This window comes from Convolutriloba macropyga, chromosome 4 (assembly GCF_964194025.1).
Source record: "Convolutriloba macropyga chromosome 4, txConMacr16.3, whole genome shotgun sequence".
Taxonomy (NCBI): Eukaryota; Metazoa; Xenacoelomorpha; order Acoela; family Convolutidae; genus Convolutriloba; species Convolutriloba macropyga.
In genome coordinates this window covers 31,452,387-31,474,797 of record NC_134471.1, presented here as the reverse complement: position 1 = coordinate 31,474,797, position 22,411 = coordinate 31,452,387, and the positions used below count along the sequence as shown (strand labels likewise).

At 36.5% G+C, this 22,411-nt stretch overlaps 1 protein-coding gene across 2 annotated transcripts in view; it reads right to left on the bottom strand.

Annotated features, from left to right (window-relative positions):
• Positions 1 to 22,411, bottom strand: part of LOC142337614 (uncharacterized) — a 105,346-nt gene that overhangs the window by 65,066 nt on the left and 17,869 nt on the right. For both annotated transcript variants that reach the window (XM_075386967.1, XM_075386968.1), the window contains exons 2-3: positions 19,339 to 19,545; positions 13,216 to 13,581 (exon numbers count right to left, since the gene is read on the bottom strand). In XM_075386967.1, the coding sequence (XP_075243082.1) occupies positions 13,216 to 13,581; positions 19,339 to 19,545 (573 nt within the window). The remainder of the gene's footprint in view (positions 1 to 13,215; positions 13,582 to 19,338; positions 19,546 to 22,411) is intronic.

The window sequence follows — 22,411 nt, the reverse complement described above, 5'->3', positions numbered from 1 at the left end:
GTCACTGGCTCACTTGCCGGAGAATCGGGCGCAGACTTGAGTCCCCACATATCTGCTAATTCGTCGCATGCCCGATAAACCCCGAGTTGATTTTCACAAAGTGGAACACACTCACAATCGTAGCGATAGAATATCCTCCGCACTTCGTCTGTCAAGGTATCAACATCTTGATTTTCGAAAGCAGGCGTAGTTTTGGGAGGCAATAACCCACCCGAAGTAATAATGCTGCTCTCAGAAGGCTCCGTTTTGTTATGTAGAGCTGCAATTGCATTGATAAAGAGTTTTGGAATTAGACAATGCTTGTATACTGTCCAAACATCGCCAATTTTTTTCTGTTGAATCAAGACGACAAAGTTTTCGTACAATGTCTGATAAACAAGAGTTCGTTCTCGAGAAAATGCAGATTCAGAAAGAATTTTAACAGACATTATAATAATCATAATATAACAGAACACTAGTAGAGAATGAAATTGTTTAGCAAGAGGAACCAAAAGGTTTCAAATAGAGATTGACTGTTTAGCAAGAGGAACCAAAGGAAATGAACGCAATAATATTAGTGGTGAAAATTCGTTTTTAACACACCGCTTATCTAGGATCACATTTGTTTTTAATTTCTACTTAATATAACGTAGAAGCCAAGTTAACTTTGCATTGCATTTCTTATCTAGGTTAACATCTGTTTTGAATTTTCTGTACGTTCCCATTAAATTCAACGTTTTATTCACGTCACACCTAGGGTCACATCTGTTTTTAATTTTCATGTGTTATAACCAAGTTGAATTACATTGGTCTCAATTGCATTTAACATCCGTTTTGAATTTTCTGCACGTTCACGCTAAATTCAATCTGTGGTCGTCACACCTAGGGTCACATCTGTTTTGTGGTACCAACAACCATTTCAGTAGGTAAACTTTATCTAAGATCACATCTGAAATTAATTATGCAATCCAAAGTGAATGCAAGAGACAGAGTCAAGTACGCCATAGGCGTACTTGACTCTGTATTCACATGTCAGCTGGATTTAATTAGACCAAAATGACTGCACTGGTTTAATCCCAGTTTGCCGCCGCCAATAATTTGAATCTTTACACATTAGAATACTTGAAAGTGATAAAAACAAGTTGCACACTATGCCTTTCACTTCCACTAAAGATACAGATATTGGAGATTGTTATTTTGATATTTCCAAAACTGATAAGCGTTTAATAAGGGCAACCCTGAAAACTTATGAAAGGACAGGAACGTATGTGTTTCTAAAACTGTTTAAAAAAACCGCAGAAGAATACGAGTTTGAACAGAAAATTTTGTTAACTCTGCAAGAATTCGGGAGTTTGGTCAATACTGCAGAGAAGATACTTGAATCAGAAGAAAAGTCAGCAAAAACTGTTCAATAAAACCGCCATCAAATAAAAGGCCTAAGCTCGAGAGCAAGGATGGTGGAAGCAATGTATGAACGTTCTCCAAGTTATTTCAAACAATTTCAGAGACAATTTAGATTCAAAATTTTTGATCAAAAGCCAACAGACATTACGAGTTTGATTAATTATGCAGTTTGTCCTCACTTTGAGTCTGAGTTTTGCCAAATAGCAACTAACCATTTTCACCTTTTGATTGAGAGCTCAACTGATATTGGCTCTACAAAGCAAAACAAATCTTTTGCTGTCCCCTGTCTTTTCACAACTTTCAAACACCTATTTTCAAATTCTTCAAAACTGGAAACGAATGGGGAAGTATTTACAAAGTTGAAGTTAGCCGTTGACTTCAATGACAAAACAGCAGAAAAATTGACCCAGCAACGGTTCACAAACGTCTTCTAATTTCAAACACAGCAAAGATGTTGACGACGACAAAGACAACAACGACAAAAACTACAGCACAGAAAACAATCCACAATACCGTCTCAGCAGGAACCGGCCATGAACAAACTCAAACTGATCAAATTTGTACAGAAACTTTAAAACTAGTTGAAAACATTTTAAGTGGTCCTCATTCTGGTGCTTTTTGTAAAGTTATGGACATATTTGTGAGTGGTTATGGAAAATTAGATATTGATTCTGAGTTACTATTTGTTCGTCTTGTATTTAAAGAAAAAATTAAATTTCGAAAAAAATTTATTTAACAGATATTAAAACATCATATGAAGTGCAAAGCGAAGCAATTGAACATCATTAATTTTTACAATTTGTCTTTCACTAAATATAACATGCGCAATATAAATACAAAAAAGTCCACACAGTTCTGAGTTTTGACTCTGAATTGGTTGATGTTCGAGAAATTGACAAATTTGTGCATTAGTGTCAGAGAGTCTGCGATATAAGTCTCTATAGGCAATAATCGATGGTCCCAAGGGGTCTGCAAAAATAATTTTATTGTTTCGATTACATAGAAGAGGCCAGTGTGTACCAGGGTTGTTCGAGGGCGAAGCATTTACGTTGAGAAAACTATTTTGGGAATTTTTCGGGGAAGTTGTTGGCAGGGAATACACCACAAAATTTGTATTCCAGTTTTCTACATTTTTGAATTAGGTCATTGATGTCATCTTCATCCATTAGTTGGTTAATATGTGATTTTTTGAAACGCGGCGCGCAGAATCCACAAAAATTGTGCTAGCTTTTTCGCCAATAATGAATATTTCAATATTGTTGGGCAAGGCAGCCGAAAATTTCAGCTCGATCGAAATTGAGCAATTTGTTAGCTCGGGATGAATAAAATCGTGAGAAGCTTGTTGAGTACTGGTCAAGTCAAAAACCATAACAAAATGGTTTGGGTAGTCCGTCAAACTTATGCCATGACCATTTTCAATATAGGCTAAGTCTGATATTGTATTCAAGTAAAGACGTTTGTCATCATTTGTTGATATTGGACTATCAGCGACTGGCTTTCCATTTTGATAGATATAAATCTGTTCCAAATCAAAATCTGGGAAATGAAATGTATTCTGTCTGTTGTTACCGAGCAAAGCTTTGTTTGTGTTCAGACATAAAACTAGTCTTCGGATTGGTTCCCTGGCAAATATGTCTTCTTGTTTCCAGCTGTGAAGACCAGTAGAAGCCAAAAATGTTTTTGTTAGGGTTTCAAGGTACGGATAGGAAGCCGGGCTAGTAAGCAAAGTTTTTTCAATGGCCGACACGACGTCATCGTTCAAAGTCATCTTGCGCAGATACAATTTTGCTTCGACAATTTTTACTTTATAAAGCTTAGCGGCATCATCTGATATAATAACAAAGTCATCAATTGATCTTCGAAAAGCAATTCGAAGAGTTACACCACTCATTAGATGCCTGTCACATGTGAAAAAGTCGAGTGCAACCTTTCCGTAAAACGTGCATTCAATTGACTGTCTGACTAAAGTTTTTCTTCTATTTACTTCAATAGTTGATAAGGCTCCCAGATTTTCTTCATACGATTAGCCTTGACAAGCTAACCAAGTGTTTTTTGCGTCTTTGTTATGTGAAAACTCAAGCTCAATAAAATTTTTGTGAGCATAATTTCCATTTGCAATCGATATTTTTAGTCCGTTGGCTGACACTGTGCAGTCAGAGAACAGTGAATGCAGCACAATATTGCAAAAGTAGGGAGCGTCAGTTTTAGTCACATCTGCAGTAGCTGTACCGTCATATTTTAAATTTGCTTCGGACGACTGAACAATTTTACATTTGACTTCGAGGAATATTTTTTGTAAATCAATGAAGTTGTTTCTATCGCCAGCAACTTCAAATACCAACATTGGACCATTAGAGCTATACACCGGGCCCAGTTTTTGACAAAAACTTCCATCAAATGTTACTAAGAGGGATGGTTTCTCGAACAGATTGAGGGAACTGTGAGTTGCCTCAGATGGTAATAAATTAGCGATCATCTTTCAATTTTGCAAAAAAATCTGATCGACTTCTTTTTGGAGCTCTTGACTTAGAAATGAATGAGGTTTTACGCTTTTTTGTTAATTTATTTGAACGGCTTCCAATTTGATTCCCTGGTCGCTGTTGTCGCGCTCGTCCTCCTGTTTGTTTTTTAATAGTGTTTGAGACTGTGTTTTTCAAGGCTTGTTTTGGTGACTTTTTCTTTGAGACTATATCTACAAGTTCGGGAACACCCTGTTTTAAAAGCTCTCTCCCGATAAGTTTTGCAGCCGGTAAAATAAAACGTCGAGCCAATGGTAAAGCAACGCGTCCAGTTCCCGCCGCTAAAGCCCCAAATCCACTTCCCCTTTGTCTATTGTGTCCGGAGAAGTGCGGCAAAGATGTTACCTGATTGGCATAATAGGAACCGATGCTAGTCAGAAAACTTTTTGAATCGTAAAGTTAAAATAACTTTACATGTTCCCGAAAAAGGAACCAATTGTCCTGTCTCAGTGCGAAGCTCAATTGAAAATGATTGTATAGTGTTTGATAACAGTTTTTTATAGTCTAAATTTGAAAAACAAATCGATGTGTTGATTCAAGTTCACACACGCTACCGTTTTTCAGACGATGTTTTGAATCAATGACACGCAATAACGGAGCTTTTGCATCACCCACATACTGATACTCAATAATGTTTTTGTAAATGAATATTAGGTGCTTTCCCGCGCATAGATCAGCAGGAAATTATCCAAAGTATGCTTTTGTCTCATCACTCTTCATTAATCTATTTGATGTAACTGAATCCATTTTGTAACCAATGTGTACACCGCGTCCATCTGGAATTCCAGTAAAGCCCATTTCGTATTTTCCAGTACTCTTGACTTCTCGAAACGAAAAATTGGGTAATCCAACTGTTCGTTTGATAGTACCCCGAAGCTGATTAACGTTGTCAAAATTTCCTGTCGTGAAGGACAGTTTTTCTCCATTGTAAGGCCGAGAAATTACACTAGCATCAGACGAAATTTTTTGCGAGTCTTCGTATCCCTTAAGACTGTATGCTATTAAATCTCCATTCACGACGTGCTCAATTTTTGTCGGAAAAGTTATTTCACTAAGAGCCACCCTCCAGTCACCAGAGAGTTGAATTTCATCATTGAAAAAATTGCGAAAAGAAGCCAGAGTGTTTACCCAATTATTTGCATAGAAGCGGATGAAATAACATGCACAGTGAACTCATCGTCAAAACGATTTCTACTCATTTTCCTCTACACAAACAAGCTGCAATTCTGATTGATAAAATTTTCCTTCTATTTGTTCTTTGTTTGCATCAATGAGGGAATATGATGGCGGATATAATGTTGGAGTATCTGTTATCTCAAAAACTTCGTCAGTAAACGATTGTTCGTAGCCCTTTCTGAAAGCTTTGTCCTTTTTGACAATTCTGACAAAATCTCCAACAAAGAAGCGAGGTTTTTGAGAAACAGTTGTTTCAGCGCTCAAGGACACAAGCCGTGGTACGTCTTTTTTTGTAACTTTGTTTGGTGCAAGCTTAGTTATCCGGTTAACTCGTGAATTTATTGTTTTCACAAAGTCCTCTAATTTGTCAATGTAGGAATATGTCCATTTTTCTTCAAGGTACCTATGAATCATATTTTTCGGTGAACGAATATTCCGTTCGGCAAAAACAGACTTTTTTCACTAAAAGTGCTATACAATTGAATTGCTCGTGAGTTGCACAGTCTTTTGAAAGCTCCGAGAAATTCTGTTCCATCATCAACCCATACTTTCTCGGGTTGTTTATTTTTGATCATTTATTTGAATGCATTAGCTGCTTCTGTTGAATATTTTGTCTTCATTGGCTCTACTCTAAGGTACCGTGACAGACAATCAACTGCTACCAAATGGTACTTAACATCGCGATTGTATTTTGCAAGGTTGTCAACATATGCTAAATCCAATGACCAAATTTCATTGATATCTTTCACAATCACTTTAAGTCTGGGAAATTGCATTCGATGCGATCGGTATTTTGTGAAGGACGGCTTGGTATCTAAATAAGACTTGACTTTTGCTAATGACATTTTGCTGTGTTTTTGTAATCGCTTTGAGCTTCCAAACGATGCAGGACCTCTCGAGTACAGTTTTTCTAAAGTTTTTCAATCAGAAGACGAAACGAAACCACTTTATCGGATTGGCCTTTTTTTGCTTTGTCGTTTTGTTTTTCTCTTTTTCTGTTTTGGTTTGTTTTGAAGTACCGCGTCCTGTTTGCGGACTTTGTTGCGTTGGGAAAAATTCTTGTTCGCTCTCATAGCTTTCCAAAATTTGCTTGGCGTAAGTGTTTGAGACAAGATCACGCTCAAGTCAAACAACTAGCAAGATTCTTGAATATGCCTCTTGATCAATTTTCTTGGTTGGTTGTTGCAAATGATACAAAAAAGATGAAACTTGTACATCCGTGGGTTTATTGTCAATGTAAATTAGTTGGCTCTCTTCCCCAAAAGTGATTTGGTTTGATTGGAGAATAAAATCAAGTACTATTTCTGCACGTTTGACTTTGTGAGCTACTTTAAATTTAACGTTTTTCATTATCGACTCAAATGATTCAACTGTTCGCTTTTTCGTAACAATTGGATCCATTTCACTGTCATCACTAGAAGCCTCCATTTTTTTCTTCCTCGTTAAAAATTGTTGGATCTGTCTGGACCACTCTATCTGCTTTATCTACATCTCGTTCAATCTTTGTTGGATCTGTTTGGATCACTCTGTCCGTTTTTCCTACATCCTCCCTTAGCTTGTTTCGTTGCATAAGTGATAACTGAATAGATTTGTTTTTATATTGTGGGTTTTCAATAATTTCGCTCTTTTGGTGTTGCTTTGTTAGAAACATTTGTTTTGGAATTAAAATGAACTCATCTGTGTGCATTATGATTTCATCAAGTAGAAATAACAGGAAAGACCAACGGTTTTTAACAGTTCTGATTCTCTACCAAGAATTCTTTTCTTTTCCCTCAAACCTGTTTGTTTGGATAATATTTTTTGAAATGATTTTTCGTGATTTTCTATTAGCTTTTTATTAATCGCAACATTACCGTTGACTACGTTGAGAAAACACTCGCAGAGAAATTGAATAAAGTTTTTAGAAGCTGTCTTTAACAGTTTTTTTAAGTTGCTGTTGCTTGACTGAAGCATTTGCCGCAGCATACATAGTTCTCTCTGTTTTATTTGTTAGATTTGTTATTACGGCTTTTGCAGACGGTAAGTAGAAAATTGAGGGTCCTGGTGGCACAATGTTTGAGCAGTATCGTAAATCGTCCGACGTCTTTGGGTCTAAATCAATTAATAAATGACCAAAAGGCTGTTTGGTAGCTAGCTCGTAACTTTCTTTAAGAAATTGTGTGTTGTTGAGCTGTCGACCAATTAAACCAATTTGTTGAACATCACGTGGTGATTTGAATAAAATGATGTGTGTTGTATTCAAGTCGATTGTTCTCGACCACTTGCTTTGTTGGAATAAATTGTGCTTAACGTAAAAAACACTTAAATTTTTGTGACGACCTGGAGTTGCAAGTTTTGAAAACTCTTTATCGTTAAAAATTTCTTCACATGAATCATCAGAATTAAGAAGACAGTCTTCTAACTGTGAGACAACTTCGAAGCTTGTAAATTTTTTAAACTGCATATTCAATTTTCTCTCTAAGGACTCAAATTTTGGTTGTTCATGCTGATAGAAATAAAACAATTGATTGGAATATAGGTGAAAAAGTGTTTTGTAGTAGCATTTTGAAAATCAGTTCAGTTTTCCACAGCAAGATGGACCAGACACTGCCATAGAGAGTCGATCGCTCGTTGAAAAAATTTTATTCATAGCTTTGGGATTGGAAGTGCGTAGCCGACTGTGCAAGAGAGGAGCGAAAACCAAATGTTGACTCCTCGCAATCCAATTGAAAAAATACCAACTTGATAAGAGATACTGCAATAAGAAAAACAATAATGAAAATTTGAGTGAAATAAACAACTTCTGATCGTGGTATTCTTGAATTGCAAAATCTCCAAGATCTCCTTTCCTGTTGATTCTCATCAAAAACCAAATCGGTTATGCCAGCTAACGAATCTAACTGATCCACAGTTGAACTCATGGAGAAAACGTTTTTTCAAAAATGAATTCAAACAAAAAAAATCAATTTATAAATCAACGTGAATTTTGTTAGTCCGCTATAAAAAATTCATAAGTTGTATAATGAGAGTTTTTGTCCTCTTTTTTGTAAACAACTGTGTAGCTTGCTTTCATGCCATACTCCATCCCGTAATACGTAACTGAATCCACACATCCTTTTTCTACAAGCTGCTTAATTTCTTTAGGTAGATTGTCATCGTTGAGAGGCCTTTGCACTGGAACTGACCGCTTGGGCATAGGGAAAGGGGTTAGATTCATTCTTTGCATTTTCTCTTTCACAGACATGATACAGTTGAAAATATTCCAAGTGTGAAAGATATTTTTTGAAGGATTCTATTTCGGCTCCAGTGCAAACAACTTGCTGTTTCCTCAATACAGTTTGTCCCCGACTGTCAATTTTTTCATCCTTGACGAGTGTAACAGTCATTGATTTTCAGCCGCTAAGCAACTGTAAACGATCAAATTTGGAGACAAATTCACTTGGAGTACAGACGGTGCTGTCTTTTCTAATCGACGGTTGTTCATAGATCAGCCAGTAGTAGAACAATTGGGCCCTCTTCCTCGCACAATGCTTGTTTTTTGTCGTTTTGGGCAAGTGGTTGAATGCAAGTCACAAATTGGGGTCTCCCGATAGAAACTCAAATGTTCAATTTTGGGGCATAACAAATCCTCAAGGTTTGTAACTTTTCTTTTAAGCATTTTTGCAACGTATCAGTTTTCTCTACACCCTTCGCATAAAAATCTGATAGAGGAAATCGAAGCACTACACTCTGAAGAATTTGTTGTAGATAGCAATATTGGTAATCTCCCTTTTCCCAATCCAAACCATGAAGGTATTTTGAAACCCACTGATAAGAGTTTTGTTCACTCAAAGTAAGAGAATTGAATGAGTGCGGAGGTGAGAATGAAATTGTATCCGTGTCATTATTGCAAGTTATGGCTAGCTCTTTCACAATAAAATCAGATTTTTTGCTTCGAAAGCCTTCAAAGTCAAGAACAACCACTTTTGCAGTCAACATTCCAATCGATTGAATAAACGGTTTTTGAAAGTCTTTAAGTATAAACAAAAAGCAATACCAGTCACATGACCCACATATTCATTTGTGACTGAACAGGGTAAAACGTATGAATAACCGGGTCCCTTTTCACTGTACTCATAAACAAAACCACAAGCGTCATGAAGAATTGCATGTAGTCTTTAAACTTTAAAATTTGTGAAATATACGTCCAACGAAGAATTGTCAATCCCAATCAATCCACCATACGGTCTCAATTTCAATGCAATTTCCAAATCGAGGTCAGGATCCAAATACAAACAAGTTGCTAAAAAATACAAAAACCGTTCACCGTATTGTGAATATTCTTTTTTCACTTTCTGTATATCTCCTGAATCCTATGCAAATCTACCGTAGCAATTGTTGTCATTGCGCACTATTTCAGAAATGGTTATTTCTAGACCGTAACCCAATCCCCTTAATCTCTTTGTCAAGTCTCAATGGAGGGGGAAAAGGTTTGGATAATAATTCGGCTGTTTTATATAAAAATTATGTCCCTGTATGTAAAAGGTTGGGTTGTCCTATCCCATGCAAAAGGTTGGGTTTTCATAGCGCATGTAAAGGGTTGGGTTGTCCTTCCCAATGCAAAAGGTTGGGTTTTCATAGCGCATGTATCGGGTTGGGTTGTCCTTCCCAATGCAAAAGGTAGGGTTGTCATAGCGCATGTATCGGGTTGGGTTGTCCTTCCCAATGCAAAAGGTAGGGTTGTCCTCAGGACAACCCTATCTCTTACATGGGATGACAACCCCCCGATCTTCCATGGTGTAAATGTTACTACTCTCACTTGACCTTATCTCTTTCAATTAAAGTAAAGAAGCGTCATTTTCTGAGAAGGAGTCACTTTTGAGAGTGAGGTAAGTTACGTGTGGCCGAGAACTTGATCACGCGAATGAACAAAAAACTCACTCTACTATGAAGGAAAATGATTTCACGCCCGCAATTCAGTTGAAATTACATGAAAGCGCAATTCAGTTGAAATTACATGAAAGAATGAAAAAAAAGCAGATTTGAAGTGATTGTGACGTCATATCATGGTAATAAAAATCTTGAGGCCGAAATAAAAAACATAGCCGAAAGAGTTGTGGAAACGAATCGAATTAGGAAAGTGAAAATCCTCACTGTCTTAATGCACATTCTACATTTTTATCTTAAATCTTTTGAAAAAACGACTGGAAAAGAATCATGAGAAAACTAACTAACAGGAACTGATACTCCATCTGATAAAATTTAATTTCAGCTGAGACTCCAAAAAACTAGTGGAGAAAGACAGATCCTGTAAAACAGGAAGTTAGGTAAACAATTTTTAACAAATGAGAGACAAGGTCTTATGTTGGTTTGTAAAGAGAAACTCGATGAAAGGGAAGGAGATGACTGACAAAAACGAAAAGTAATCTTCTCTTTCCGACACGATAACTCCCGATTGTTAATAAATTTCTCTCGTACATCAGAAACCTACACAATAATTGACGAAGAAGTACTAAACAACAATTAAAAATAAAGGACAAAAAACCCTGAAAAAAATGAAAACTTTCAATTGTAAAGTGCCCGGTTTAAACTTCAAGATTCCTCCCAAAAATTATTCAGCAAAAACTTTTTATAGCTGCTTCTGCTAGATAGCTCGCTTAGCTAAAATGCAGGAGAGGAATATCAAACAACTGTTGGAAACTGCCAAGATCAAAAAACCTGGGAAAATTTTTTGTTGTAATTGGTTTTAGTTCAAAAGTGGCATGTCTAGACTTGAACTGTCATCGTAGCTGAAATTATGGACTAACCCTCAAGTAAGAACTAACCAAGACAAACTTTAGCAAGAAACGTAAGATCAGAAGAAAAGGCAAAATCCATAGAAACGTCCAAATGTCGGCGTATACCAGCTCAAAATTAGCCATTCTTCAGCAAAACCAATGAAAATTAATTATTAATCCAAATGAAAGACCGTCAAAACTGCTGGAAAAAGAATGTAAACCACACAATTCCGCAAATGCTATCAAAAAATGCTAGAAAAGCTTATAAATAAGGCAAATTGGTAAAACAAAAGAAGCTGAAAACAGAAACTTAAAGTGTATTTTTTGCTTCAGACGGACAAAACTGCTTCCAAACAAAATATAACTGGTTCAGTAGCGGTGAGAATCTATTTTGGTAGAAAAATTGAAAGAAAAACTTAAACACTGCTTTGAAATATCCGAATGTGATTGAAAAATGTCTCTCACTTAGCGAAAATTTTTTCACTCCTACTTTTCTAACTCCTACTTTTCTAACTCCTACTTTTCTAACTCTCTCTCTCAGACATAAAAAAAGAACCAATCGCTCTTCTTTTTCTCCATGCTTCGTTCAGCCGTTTGACCAGAACACTTAGCTTTTAAAAGAAGCTTTGACTTTTGCATCCCGTTTTAAATACACTTCACATTACAGATAAAAAAACAGGTGCATATATCTGATAGCGACCCTGGTTGAAAAACGTTACTGGTTGATCCGTCCGTCTATATAAAAGAGTAAATAAAAATTATAGAGATTCGAGAAGTTTAAATAGTTTGCAAAAAAATGGTCAAAATGTTAAAAATATAAACAAAAATATATTAAAATTGTAACTAAAAAAGTTTTCAATGAAATTCAATGAATGAGATTAAAAGTCAAATATGAATCAATTTTTAGAAAATAAATTAAAATTAAAGGTTTCGCTCAGAAAAAAATTTCTACGAATTAAAACCAAAATAAACAATAAACAAATTAGAGAAAAATAGCGAAAAACGAATTAAAATATAAAAAAATTAAAAAAAACAAACATAGCCGGCAGATTGCCAGAAACTAGCCGCGATAGACGGTTGTGGCCTTCCATTAATTGAAACAACCAAAAAAATAAGATAGACAGATCAACCAACGGTCCCTTAATTGACCAATAGACTCTTTGGGTTAGATTCGGACTGTCAATTTTATGACACATACGGTCTATAAGGAAAAAGCCCTAAAACAGCTTTTTCAAAATTTATATTCGAAATCAAAAACTCAAGATTAATACTTAAAAATTAGGGAATATAGGTTTGAACTACTTAGATGCACATAATTTTTCTTTAGCTAGCAAACGTTCATAAAATTTAAAGTTCTATGACTGAGGTCAGAAGTCAATTTTTCGATTGAGATAAGTGACAAAACTGACATAAAAACAGAAATGACACATAAATTTTAACTGCAACGCAGTAGAAGTCACTGAAGTCATTAAAAAAGTTAATTCCAAGAAGTCAGTTTATAAGAATCCATGGAGACGACGAATTAAAATAAAACCACGATGTCCCCAATAATAGGTGCTATCGCTTCGCGGCTATGAAAAAACCTTTCGTTCAAAAAAATTTTCAATGCAAGAATTGCTAATTGAATTTTTCATATACATTGATTTTTCAGAAAAAGTCCGCTAACAATTACAAAAAAATTAAGGAGAAACAATCGAAAATTAACTATAAACTTGAGAAGCATGTGCCCATTTTACACTTGAAAAGAAATATTAAGCTCTGCAAAACTAGGTTCTGCCCTGTATCTTTCTTAGAAAGTTACGTATTAATGTAGCATCGATCAATAACTATTGCTAGAAGAAAGTAAATAAAATAGATCCAAATGGACGAAACACGGCTAAAAACGGTTATCTACATGCGCCAGTGGCACTAAAACATTTTTCAAAGACAAAAGGTCATTCAGTGAACGCAGCGCATGATCAAAAAAACATCTCTCACTTAGAAAAAATCTGTTTACCATAAGAGCTTTTCTCACGTTTTCTTTTTGATCAAAAAGCCGCATGAACAAATCTACTTCCTGTAAAAAAAAGCAGACCGATAGAGAATCAATACTCCTCTTCGAGTCGTAAAAAACCAAGAGAAAGCCAATAAGAGCCTCAGCTATCAGTAACTATCAAATTTTCCAGCGTTTTGTTTTAAAAAAAAAACCTGATGACCATGACAGCACAAAAAATACACAAAATTTCACTGCATGTGAGCAATAAATTAGAACAAGAATCAGCAATCTGATTGAGTAAGGAAATCTCAAATCCCTCCCCCTTCCACTATAACCGTCAACCCTATTCACTTTTACTGTAAATATACGTAGTAAAGACCTAAGAAATGATAACGTTGAAATTGAAACCGTTATCGGGACTACGTGCCAATAATGTTCCTTCCCGAGATACAGGTGTTGAAATATATTTGTTTACTCATGATATGGCGAAGAAAATTCCTACTGGCTGTCATTAGGAACTGTTTGATTGACCCCTCAAGTACAGAATGATTGATTATTGGTTCGAGCTCATCCACCACATTTGTCAAGTATCCCCCTGTCAGACCCATCCATTGGTTCCCATGCTTATAGTACAACTTGGTGTATGCCATTGCAAAGAAATATTTTTCATGCTTTTCGACACGCAATACATCTCGAATTGGTGTACGGTTGAACATATAAATTTGACCCGATAACGGGTACCAAGTTCGTCGTGTAAACTGTGGAACATCGCCAGGTGTGTAGTAAATTTTTCCTAAACAGCATGATGTAATCACATTTTCCATTCATTCTATCCCCATTGAGTGGGTATATAACTACCCAGGTTGAGGTGTGCATTATTGACCAGACAATTTAAAACGCGCAGGGGGGGGGGGGTGAATTCCCGGACCAAGGATTTTTGCCAAAATTATGCGAGATCAGCGATAAATAGCGTTGACAAGTCGGAAAATTCACTGCAATTTTCTTACATAATTTTGCGTTGAATGTGTTGAATTTAGCGTAGATCTTACATATTTTGGGTTTTTCCCATTATAGACCCACCTGAAATTATAGCCCCCCATTATGGTATAATTGCCAAGATTGGGGGGGGGGGGCTATAGGTTATCTGACAACTAAGCTGGGGGGGGGGCTATAATGGGAAAGACCCCATATTTTTTGTTGAAATTAGCGTAGACCTTACATATTTTGCGTTGATTTTAGCGTAGATATTAAATACTTTGCGTTGAATTTAGCGTAGATCTTACACATTTTGCGTTGAATTTAGCGTAGATCTTCCATATTTTGCGTTGAAATTAGCGTAGATCTTACACATTTTGCGTTGAATTTAGCGTAGATCTTCCATATTTTGCGTTGAAATTAACGTTGATCTTACACATTTTGCGTTGAAATTAGCGTAGATCTTTCATATTTTGCGTTTAATTTAGCGTTGATCTTGCACATTTTGCGTTGAAATTAGCGTTGATTTTACAATAAAATCAACACGTAGAACTAAGGGTATGGGCCTCGAACCACTGACCTCCTTCTTACTTGTCGCCTCCTATACCACTGTGCCTCAGATTCTTTCTTTTCTAAGGAATCAAAATCTTCACAAATCGGACTGTAACATCACGTTTCACATAAATATTGCGTTTCTAAGCGTACATCTTACATAAATTTGCATTTAATATAGCGTTGACTTAAAATAAGTTTGCGTTGAATTCTGCCTAAAAGTTATCCATTTTTTTAAAATTTTTGCTCTACTTTTCTGTCTTTTCAACTCATTCCAGTTTCTCTTGCACGCAACTGGTTTCTGAGTTTTTGAAAAAGTTTGCAAAAAATCACGCCCTCCAACGTACCTCCTCAATCACCCCTGCCCCCAAAAAAAACGTACCTCCAATGTACCCCACCCAACGCACATCCCCCCAGTACCTCCACCCCCCACATAACCCGCCCCACTTACCTCTCCCTGCCCCCTTACCACACGTATTCCCCCTCACGTACTGCCCACGTACCCTCCCCCATTTACCCCTCCCAACGCACAACCTCGCGCCACATACCATCCGCCACCACCCCTCTCGTACCCCCCACATGTACCCCACCCTCAACCCTCACGTACCCCCTCCGTACTCCCCTAAGCACACGTACCTACCCCCCCCCCCCCCCCCCCGCACACAGGTACCCCCCCACGTACTCCCAACCGCATGTACCCACTGAACGCACCCCCCGCCCCCCACTACGTACATTCCCCCCACCCCACCCCCCCCTACATCCCCACAAGTACCCCCCAAATTGCCTCCTGCACGAAACCCCCCCCCCCCCCACACACTTTCTCTCCTCCCCCACGTACGCCACCCACCCCCACAAAAAATCAAAAAGTAAAATTATGTAAGGTCAACATTGAACTGAACACAAAACTATGTATGTAAGATCTAAGCTAAGTTCAACGCAAAATATATAGAATTAACGTTGAATGTGTTGAATTTGTGTAAAATATACGCTAAATTCAACGCAAAATATGCAAGATCTAGGCTAAATTCAACGCAAAATATGTAAAATCCAAGCTAAATTCAACGCAAAGTATGTAAGATTTACGATAAATTTAACGCAAAATATATACCAGTGGCGTTGAATGCGTTGAATTTATGTAACATCTACGATCAAGCAATGATATTACATAAATTCAACGTATTCAACGCCAATCTTAAATAATTTTGCATTTTAAAGTATTGACACTTCGGCCCGGGGTGTTTTGAAGTTTTGGCGTTTTTAATACATGCTGAAGCAACCTAATAAATTCTGCCTCGACCCGGCAAGTAGTTACCTCCCCAATGTAGTAATTTTACGGTAATAGCAGAGGGGCTATGGAATGCATGACTACCTAACAGAATTGTTTATATGACTACCACGGTAACAAAACAACAGTCGCGGTATAAAATAACCTCTACGCCCCATAGAACCCAGAGAAATCATATGTACATAGTCTTATGCACATATCTCACATACTACTTTGTTCTAATTAAGTCATCTTCCAAGTGTACTTTTGAGGTCAAAATAAACACAGACGCTCATCATTACATAAACAAAAAAAAACAAAATCGTTAACGAATTTTGATCTCAAAACGGAATCTTATATACAAATTGCAAACTCTAACTATCTATATCACTTGGGGCAGTTGCCTTTTAAGTATGTCTAGTCCAGCTGCTCAGCAGACGGAAGACTTAAGTTTCGTTCCTCACTGCCTCCAGTGACGTCCCCGATTAAGTGAAGAGAATACTATTCTGAGTACTGACAAAAAACCAATTTCACAGCTCAGAAAAGAGAGGGAAACTGCAACGCATATTCCTAATATGAGACAATAGGTAAGAACACAATTTATTGGGCATACGGTAAGAAGGACACAAATTTGAAATAGTTGGAACAACAGCGATCAATTTAATTCATTTTTATAAGGACTGAAAAATTTGAGAGTTCACCCAATAATCTTTCACCCAATAATCTAATCCAGAATTCAACCTAAATGCAGATGCTAACTATAGCAACAAACACAAAATTAGCAAAACAATTGAGGTACAAGACTAACAAAAACTTTACGGAGTTATTTCTTACCCAATGCGTTTTGGTGTTTTGCATCCCAGAGAAATTTTTTCCCATTATAAAACCCCCAAGAAATGGTCTACCCAATCAAAATTTTTTAAGGTGTAAGTGCTATAGGTCTATGACTACTTAACATAACTATTCATATGACTTCCACGGTAACAAAAAAACAATCGCTGTATGAAGTAACCTCTATGACCCATAGAACTTGTAGAAATCCCAAAGAAGTCATATTCAAATATCTCAAATAACTCAAATTTGAAGTCAAAAGAGAACATAGAAGCTCCCCATTATCCACACGTAACACAATTGGTAACAGATGTTGATCTCAAAACGAAATCTGAATGCAAACTTTTTATACATTAATCCGTCAACTTCAAAATACAAACACTTTATCCTATTTAAAATCTTCTGCAAACTCTAACTATCTATTCCACTTTGCGCAGTTGCCATTTAATTTTGTCTAGTCAAGCTGCTCGGCAGATGGAGGGTTTGAGTTTCCTTCTTCACTGCCTCCATTGACGTCTCCAATTATGTGAAGGGAATATTATTCTGAGTGCAGACGAAAAACCATTTTCACAGTTCAGAAAAGAGAGTGAAACTGCTACGCATATCCCTGAAGTGAGACCATATGCTAACACATTGTGATGGCCATACGGTAAGTCAGACCCAAATTTGAGATCGTTGGAAACACAGAGTTCAATTTAAATAATTTTTAATAAGACTGATAAAGTTTTTTGGAAAAAAAGTTGAAGTATAATCTGTCTTTCAATCAATAATCTAATCCAGGTTCATTACTAATAACAATTTGTGGACTTATTTCATATCCAAATAGAAAATTCCTAAAGTAATAGCTTTATAAGATATATGGCTACTTAACAAAATTATTCATATAACTAACAAGACATCAAAGGTTCAGTAGGGGTATAAAGTAACCTCTACGCCTAATAGAACTCATAGATGTTATATGCATATATATCAAATGCTACTTCAGTCTAATTAAGTTATCTGACAAAGTGCTTTGACGTAGAAAAAAACACATAGACGCTCACCATTACATACACTTAACAAAAATGGTAACAGATGTTGATCTCAAACTGGAAGTTGAACGCAAAATATTAATATATTAATCAGCCGATTTAAAAATACATATAAAGTATTTTAATTACAATCACTTGCCAACTCTATCTACCTACTGCAATTGGTACAGAGGCCATTTAAGTATGTCTACCGAAGCTGCTCGGTAGACGGAAAGCTTGAGTTTCCATCCTCACTGCCTCCAGTGACGTCCTCGATTAAGTGAATACTATTTTGAGTACTGACAAAAAGCCAATTTCACAGTCCAAAAAAGAGAGTCCAACACATATTCCGAATGTGAGACCATATGAGAACACACTGTGATGTGCATACGGTAAGAAGGACACAAATTTAAAATAGTTGTAAACACGGCGATCAAATTATTTCATTTTTAAAAGGACTGAAAAATTTGAAAGTTAAGGTAAGAATATATCCTTCAATCAATAATCTAATCCACGTTCTGACCAAAAATAGATGCTAACTTGAGAAACAAACACAAAAATAATTTTAAAATTGTTTTACATGACTCAGAAGCAATTTGTGGAAATATTTTTTAACCATTGCGTTTTTGTGTTTTGCACTCCAGAGAAGCCTTTCCTATTATAGAACTCCCAAAAATTGTCTTCCAAATGGAAAATTTTCGAAAAAGTTTAGCCTTCAGAGTATAACAGCATTAGTTTTAGCTAATTTTCATCTCTGGTTAATAAATTCAACGTAAAGTCTGAAGCTTTCTTTTAAGTATACTCAATTTCATCTCCAATAAAAAGGTTTTTCTAACCTAAAGCTTGCATTTAAATGGCAGTCTATCATATCAACACCAATTACTTAATCACTCGTTTTAGTTTGTCCTAAAGTTAATTTCGTGCTTATTTTCATCTGCGGTTATTATGTTTGTTATGGTGGTAAAAACACTCACGGCAGTCTATCATATCAACACCAATTACTTAATCACTCGTTTTAGTTTGTCCTAAAGTTAATTTCGTGCTTATTTTCATCTGCGGTTATTATGTTTGTTATGGTGGTAAAAACACTCACGTGCACATTTTAAATTGCCGAAAGTCTGCGGTGCCAGAAGTTAAAATGCCAGAAGTTGCTACTTAGCCAGGAGTTCATTTTCATTCTTTTCTTTCGTCACTTAAAAATGAGCGCGTTTCGTATTTTAAGCATGGTTAAGTGACTCTGCAGAGGTCATTTCGAAATTCTGACTTAAAATCTCGAACCACTTCGCGGTTCTCGATAAACACCAGAAGTTCTCAGTGACTTCAAGCAGTGACTTCAAGACTTAACGTTACTTAAAACACGAAACGCGCACGTTTTAAAATTACGAAAGTCAACAAAATTCAACTTTTGGCTAAGTAGCAACTTCTGGCATTTTAACTTCTGGCACTGCAGACTTTCCGCATTTTGAAATGTGCGCATTAAAATGTTCACTAGCAAAAAATAATTTATCTTAAAAATTCAATGTTTCTTTAAGATGTTTGGCAACATTCCACCTGTTTTTTGAAGTTCGACTGCCTGTTTCAACGCTAATTTGGTGTTGCTGGTAGATGTTACACACCTACAAAAAAAGTATTGAAAATTTGACTATTATTAATCACACAAACATGCAATCATCGACTCATGAAAAGATTATGCTCGACCTATTAAAAGACCACGCTCGACCTTAATTTGTTATAAAAAGACTTTATCTAGACCCTTGAAAAAACTTCACCTCGACTTTAACAAGTAGCTGGACCGCGTATTTATAGGCAATATTGGACTCCTCCCTACAAGAATTATAGTCTTTTCATAAGTCGAGGTCTAAACCTAGGAATAGATAGAAGGGATCCGAGCTATCTAAATATTGTGGCCCAAACTTACTATTAGTATTGTTTTCACTCATGTAGTGTGTCACTGGTACCTTGATCAAAAGAGGATTAGGAACATTAAATGCATGAAGCAAGAACCCCTTGTCTCTCGGGATAGGCTCCCCAATTTCTTCAATCATTCCTCGTGCAAAGGGAGGTTTGAACATGTCTTTGTAGTCTCTTTCCAAGTAGCGACATCTGTGCTGCTCATGGCGAGGGCCTTGGAACAGTTTCCTTTTTATTCTCTTGGATCACTTGTTTCAATTCATAGATTGTAATTTGGAGACATACCCTGACTGATAAGCACTGTCCCAGTGTAAATGCAAGTGTATGCATACATCAGTACTTTGCACGACTAAAAACAAGTCTGACAAGTCTTTGCCAAGACTTAGATGACACTTGCAAGTTGATTGCCAAAGCAAAACCAACTTTTCCAAAATTTTTGACCAAAATTTTCCAATTTCAGAAAATTTTGTAACGCGCCACATTTTTTGCATTTATTTTTGGCCACTTTCCCGAGGTGCTATAAAGTGATGCCGGGTGCATGCCAAACAGTACATTAGGTAGCATTTAGAATTGCACGTATTGCCAAGACTTGCGTTTAGACTGACAAGTGAAAAAAGTGACAAAACTAGAGCTCTGAAAAATAACCGACTAACGTCGGGCGAATTGCTCTCAAACGACCGGCGAGCAGTTGGCTGCGTCAGTAGCTAACCACGGTTTAGTCTAGGCTAGTTTTTAGCTTGAGTCGACTCTGCAACTTTTAGTTTTCCAGCCTTGATAGTAAATAAATTGAATAGAATTGTCAATTTTATGACCCATACAATCTATAATTAAAAAGCCCTGAAACAGTCTTTCAAAAATGATATACAAAATCAAAAACTCAAGACTAATACTCAAGAATTAGGGCAATAAAATTTGGCACTACTTAGATGCACGCACTCTATCGATCTTGAAACTTGTAAATGTTAATAAAGTTTAAAGTTCTATCAGTGAGTTCAGAAAGAAGTAAGTCACGCAGTTGACCTAAAAGCAGAAATGACATCACGCACACAAATTTCAACTGCAAAGCAGTAGAAGTCACTGAAGTTAGCGAAAAAGTCAATTCCAAGAAGTCAAGTCGTAAGAATCATCGATGGAGACAACAAATTAAAAACATAGCCGGTAGAATACCGGAAACGACTCGAAACGCCTTGCATTATAATTTCTAATCTAACCTAACCAAAATCAGACCATCAAAATAGGCACGAGAAAAAAACAAAGGTGGCCCAACAAACCACATTAAAGTGTTTTAAAAATAAAAGATGTTTTAAAATCTTTTTGATGAATTTCTTAGATGCGTGATTTTAAAATCATGATAAACATTCCATTACAACTAGAAACTATGCAGTAACCTATTATCAAACCCTAGAGGAGGCTATGTGGCTCTTGAGTAAAGAGAAATCTAAGAATTGGCAAAAAAATACAAAAAATTTTAAAAAAAGTTTTAAAAATAATCAAAAATTTGAAAAATAATCCATGGCAGAATATCGAACACACAGATCGTTTACTAATCCGTAAAATTGTGCCCTAACAGAAGTTTTCTGACCCCTGAGGCTGAAAAAATTTGAAAAATGACAATATATGTAAAAAAAAATGCAAGTTTTGTCAAAAAATACTGAAAATGGTGATGTTAAAATCTTGAACATTCCATTGCACCTAGAGACTATACAGCAAACTATTGACAAACCCTAGATGAGTTTACTGAACCCTTGAGAAACCTGGAGAAACCTGAAAATTGACAAAAGTTTTCCAAACACTCAAAAAAATTGCAAGTTTATTAATAAAAAAAATTTGTGATATTAAAAAGTTGACAAATTATCCCTGGCAAATAAAAATTTTTCAGTAACTTATTATCAAACGCAAAAAAGATTCCTCGACACCTAGGGCTGATAAAACTCAAAAAATGACAAACATTTTCAAAAGGCATGAAAAAAATTGAAAATTACTATAAATTTGCGTGTTTTTAGCGAGCGGTTGTTCGTCAGTAGCTAGCCAGGGGAAGGGAAGTAGGAGGGTTCACCTGGGGCTGTGTGTGTGTGTGTGTGTGTGTGTGCGGGGCAACAGTTGGGGGTAAGGGACGAAGAGTTGGGGGGGGGGGGTTAAAAGTTGGGGTGTCTTCAACCTCTAAAAACCGCCCTTCATACCATAAGTATATGTCAGTAGTGGATAAATCAAGGAAACCAACCACCAGTAAAATTTGACCCTTTCTCATAACGCTAATCGCGCATGTCGACTCGGGCCAAATTTTACTGCTTGTTGCTATCCCTGTTTTATCCACTACTACATATTCACTCTAAGTCTAGCATTAAATTCTGAAGTGGCTTAATTCTAGAAAATAACAATAAACTCTCATTTGCAAATTCGCCAATACACACCCATCCAAAATCTATCATTTCCTTTCTCACTTAGTATCGAGTAAATTATGCTTGTAACAGCCAGTAGCCTGTAGCAACCAGTAGCCTGTAACAACCACTAGCCTGGTGAAAACCAGTAGCTCGTATCAACCAGTACCTTGTAGCAATCAGTAGCACGGTAACAATCAGTTGCTTGTAACAACCAGTAGCTCGTAACAGAAATAAAGCATTGAAACAACCAGTAGCTTGTAACTCCAGTAACTAATCTTCATTCTGATTGGCTGGTCAGTAACGCGTAACAGGTTCCTTCATAAAGAATGTTCTAGAATAATTCTCCATGTGGGGACTTTTATTCTCCACGGCACTTTTTGGACATTCACAATGGCTTTCGCTTGGCTACACAAAAGAGCTATCTTTTGAACTATAGCATTTATTAAACAAGCATAATTAAGGCATACGAAATAAACAGCAAAACTTGGACATAAAACATATGGATTTTTAGCATTAACTCGAGAACTAAGAAAGGTATCAAACTCAAACTTTGTGAATGGATAACTGTTTGTTGGGTGTACACTCTGTATAAAAATGAGGTCTGTACGCCAAGGAGGTGGAGTGGGGCCAGTTTTTTTAATTCTATGACCAATCTTAATACGTGGGGGAATTTTTCAAATGTAAATAGCTCCAAAACTG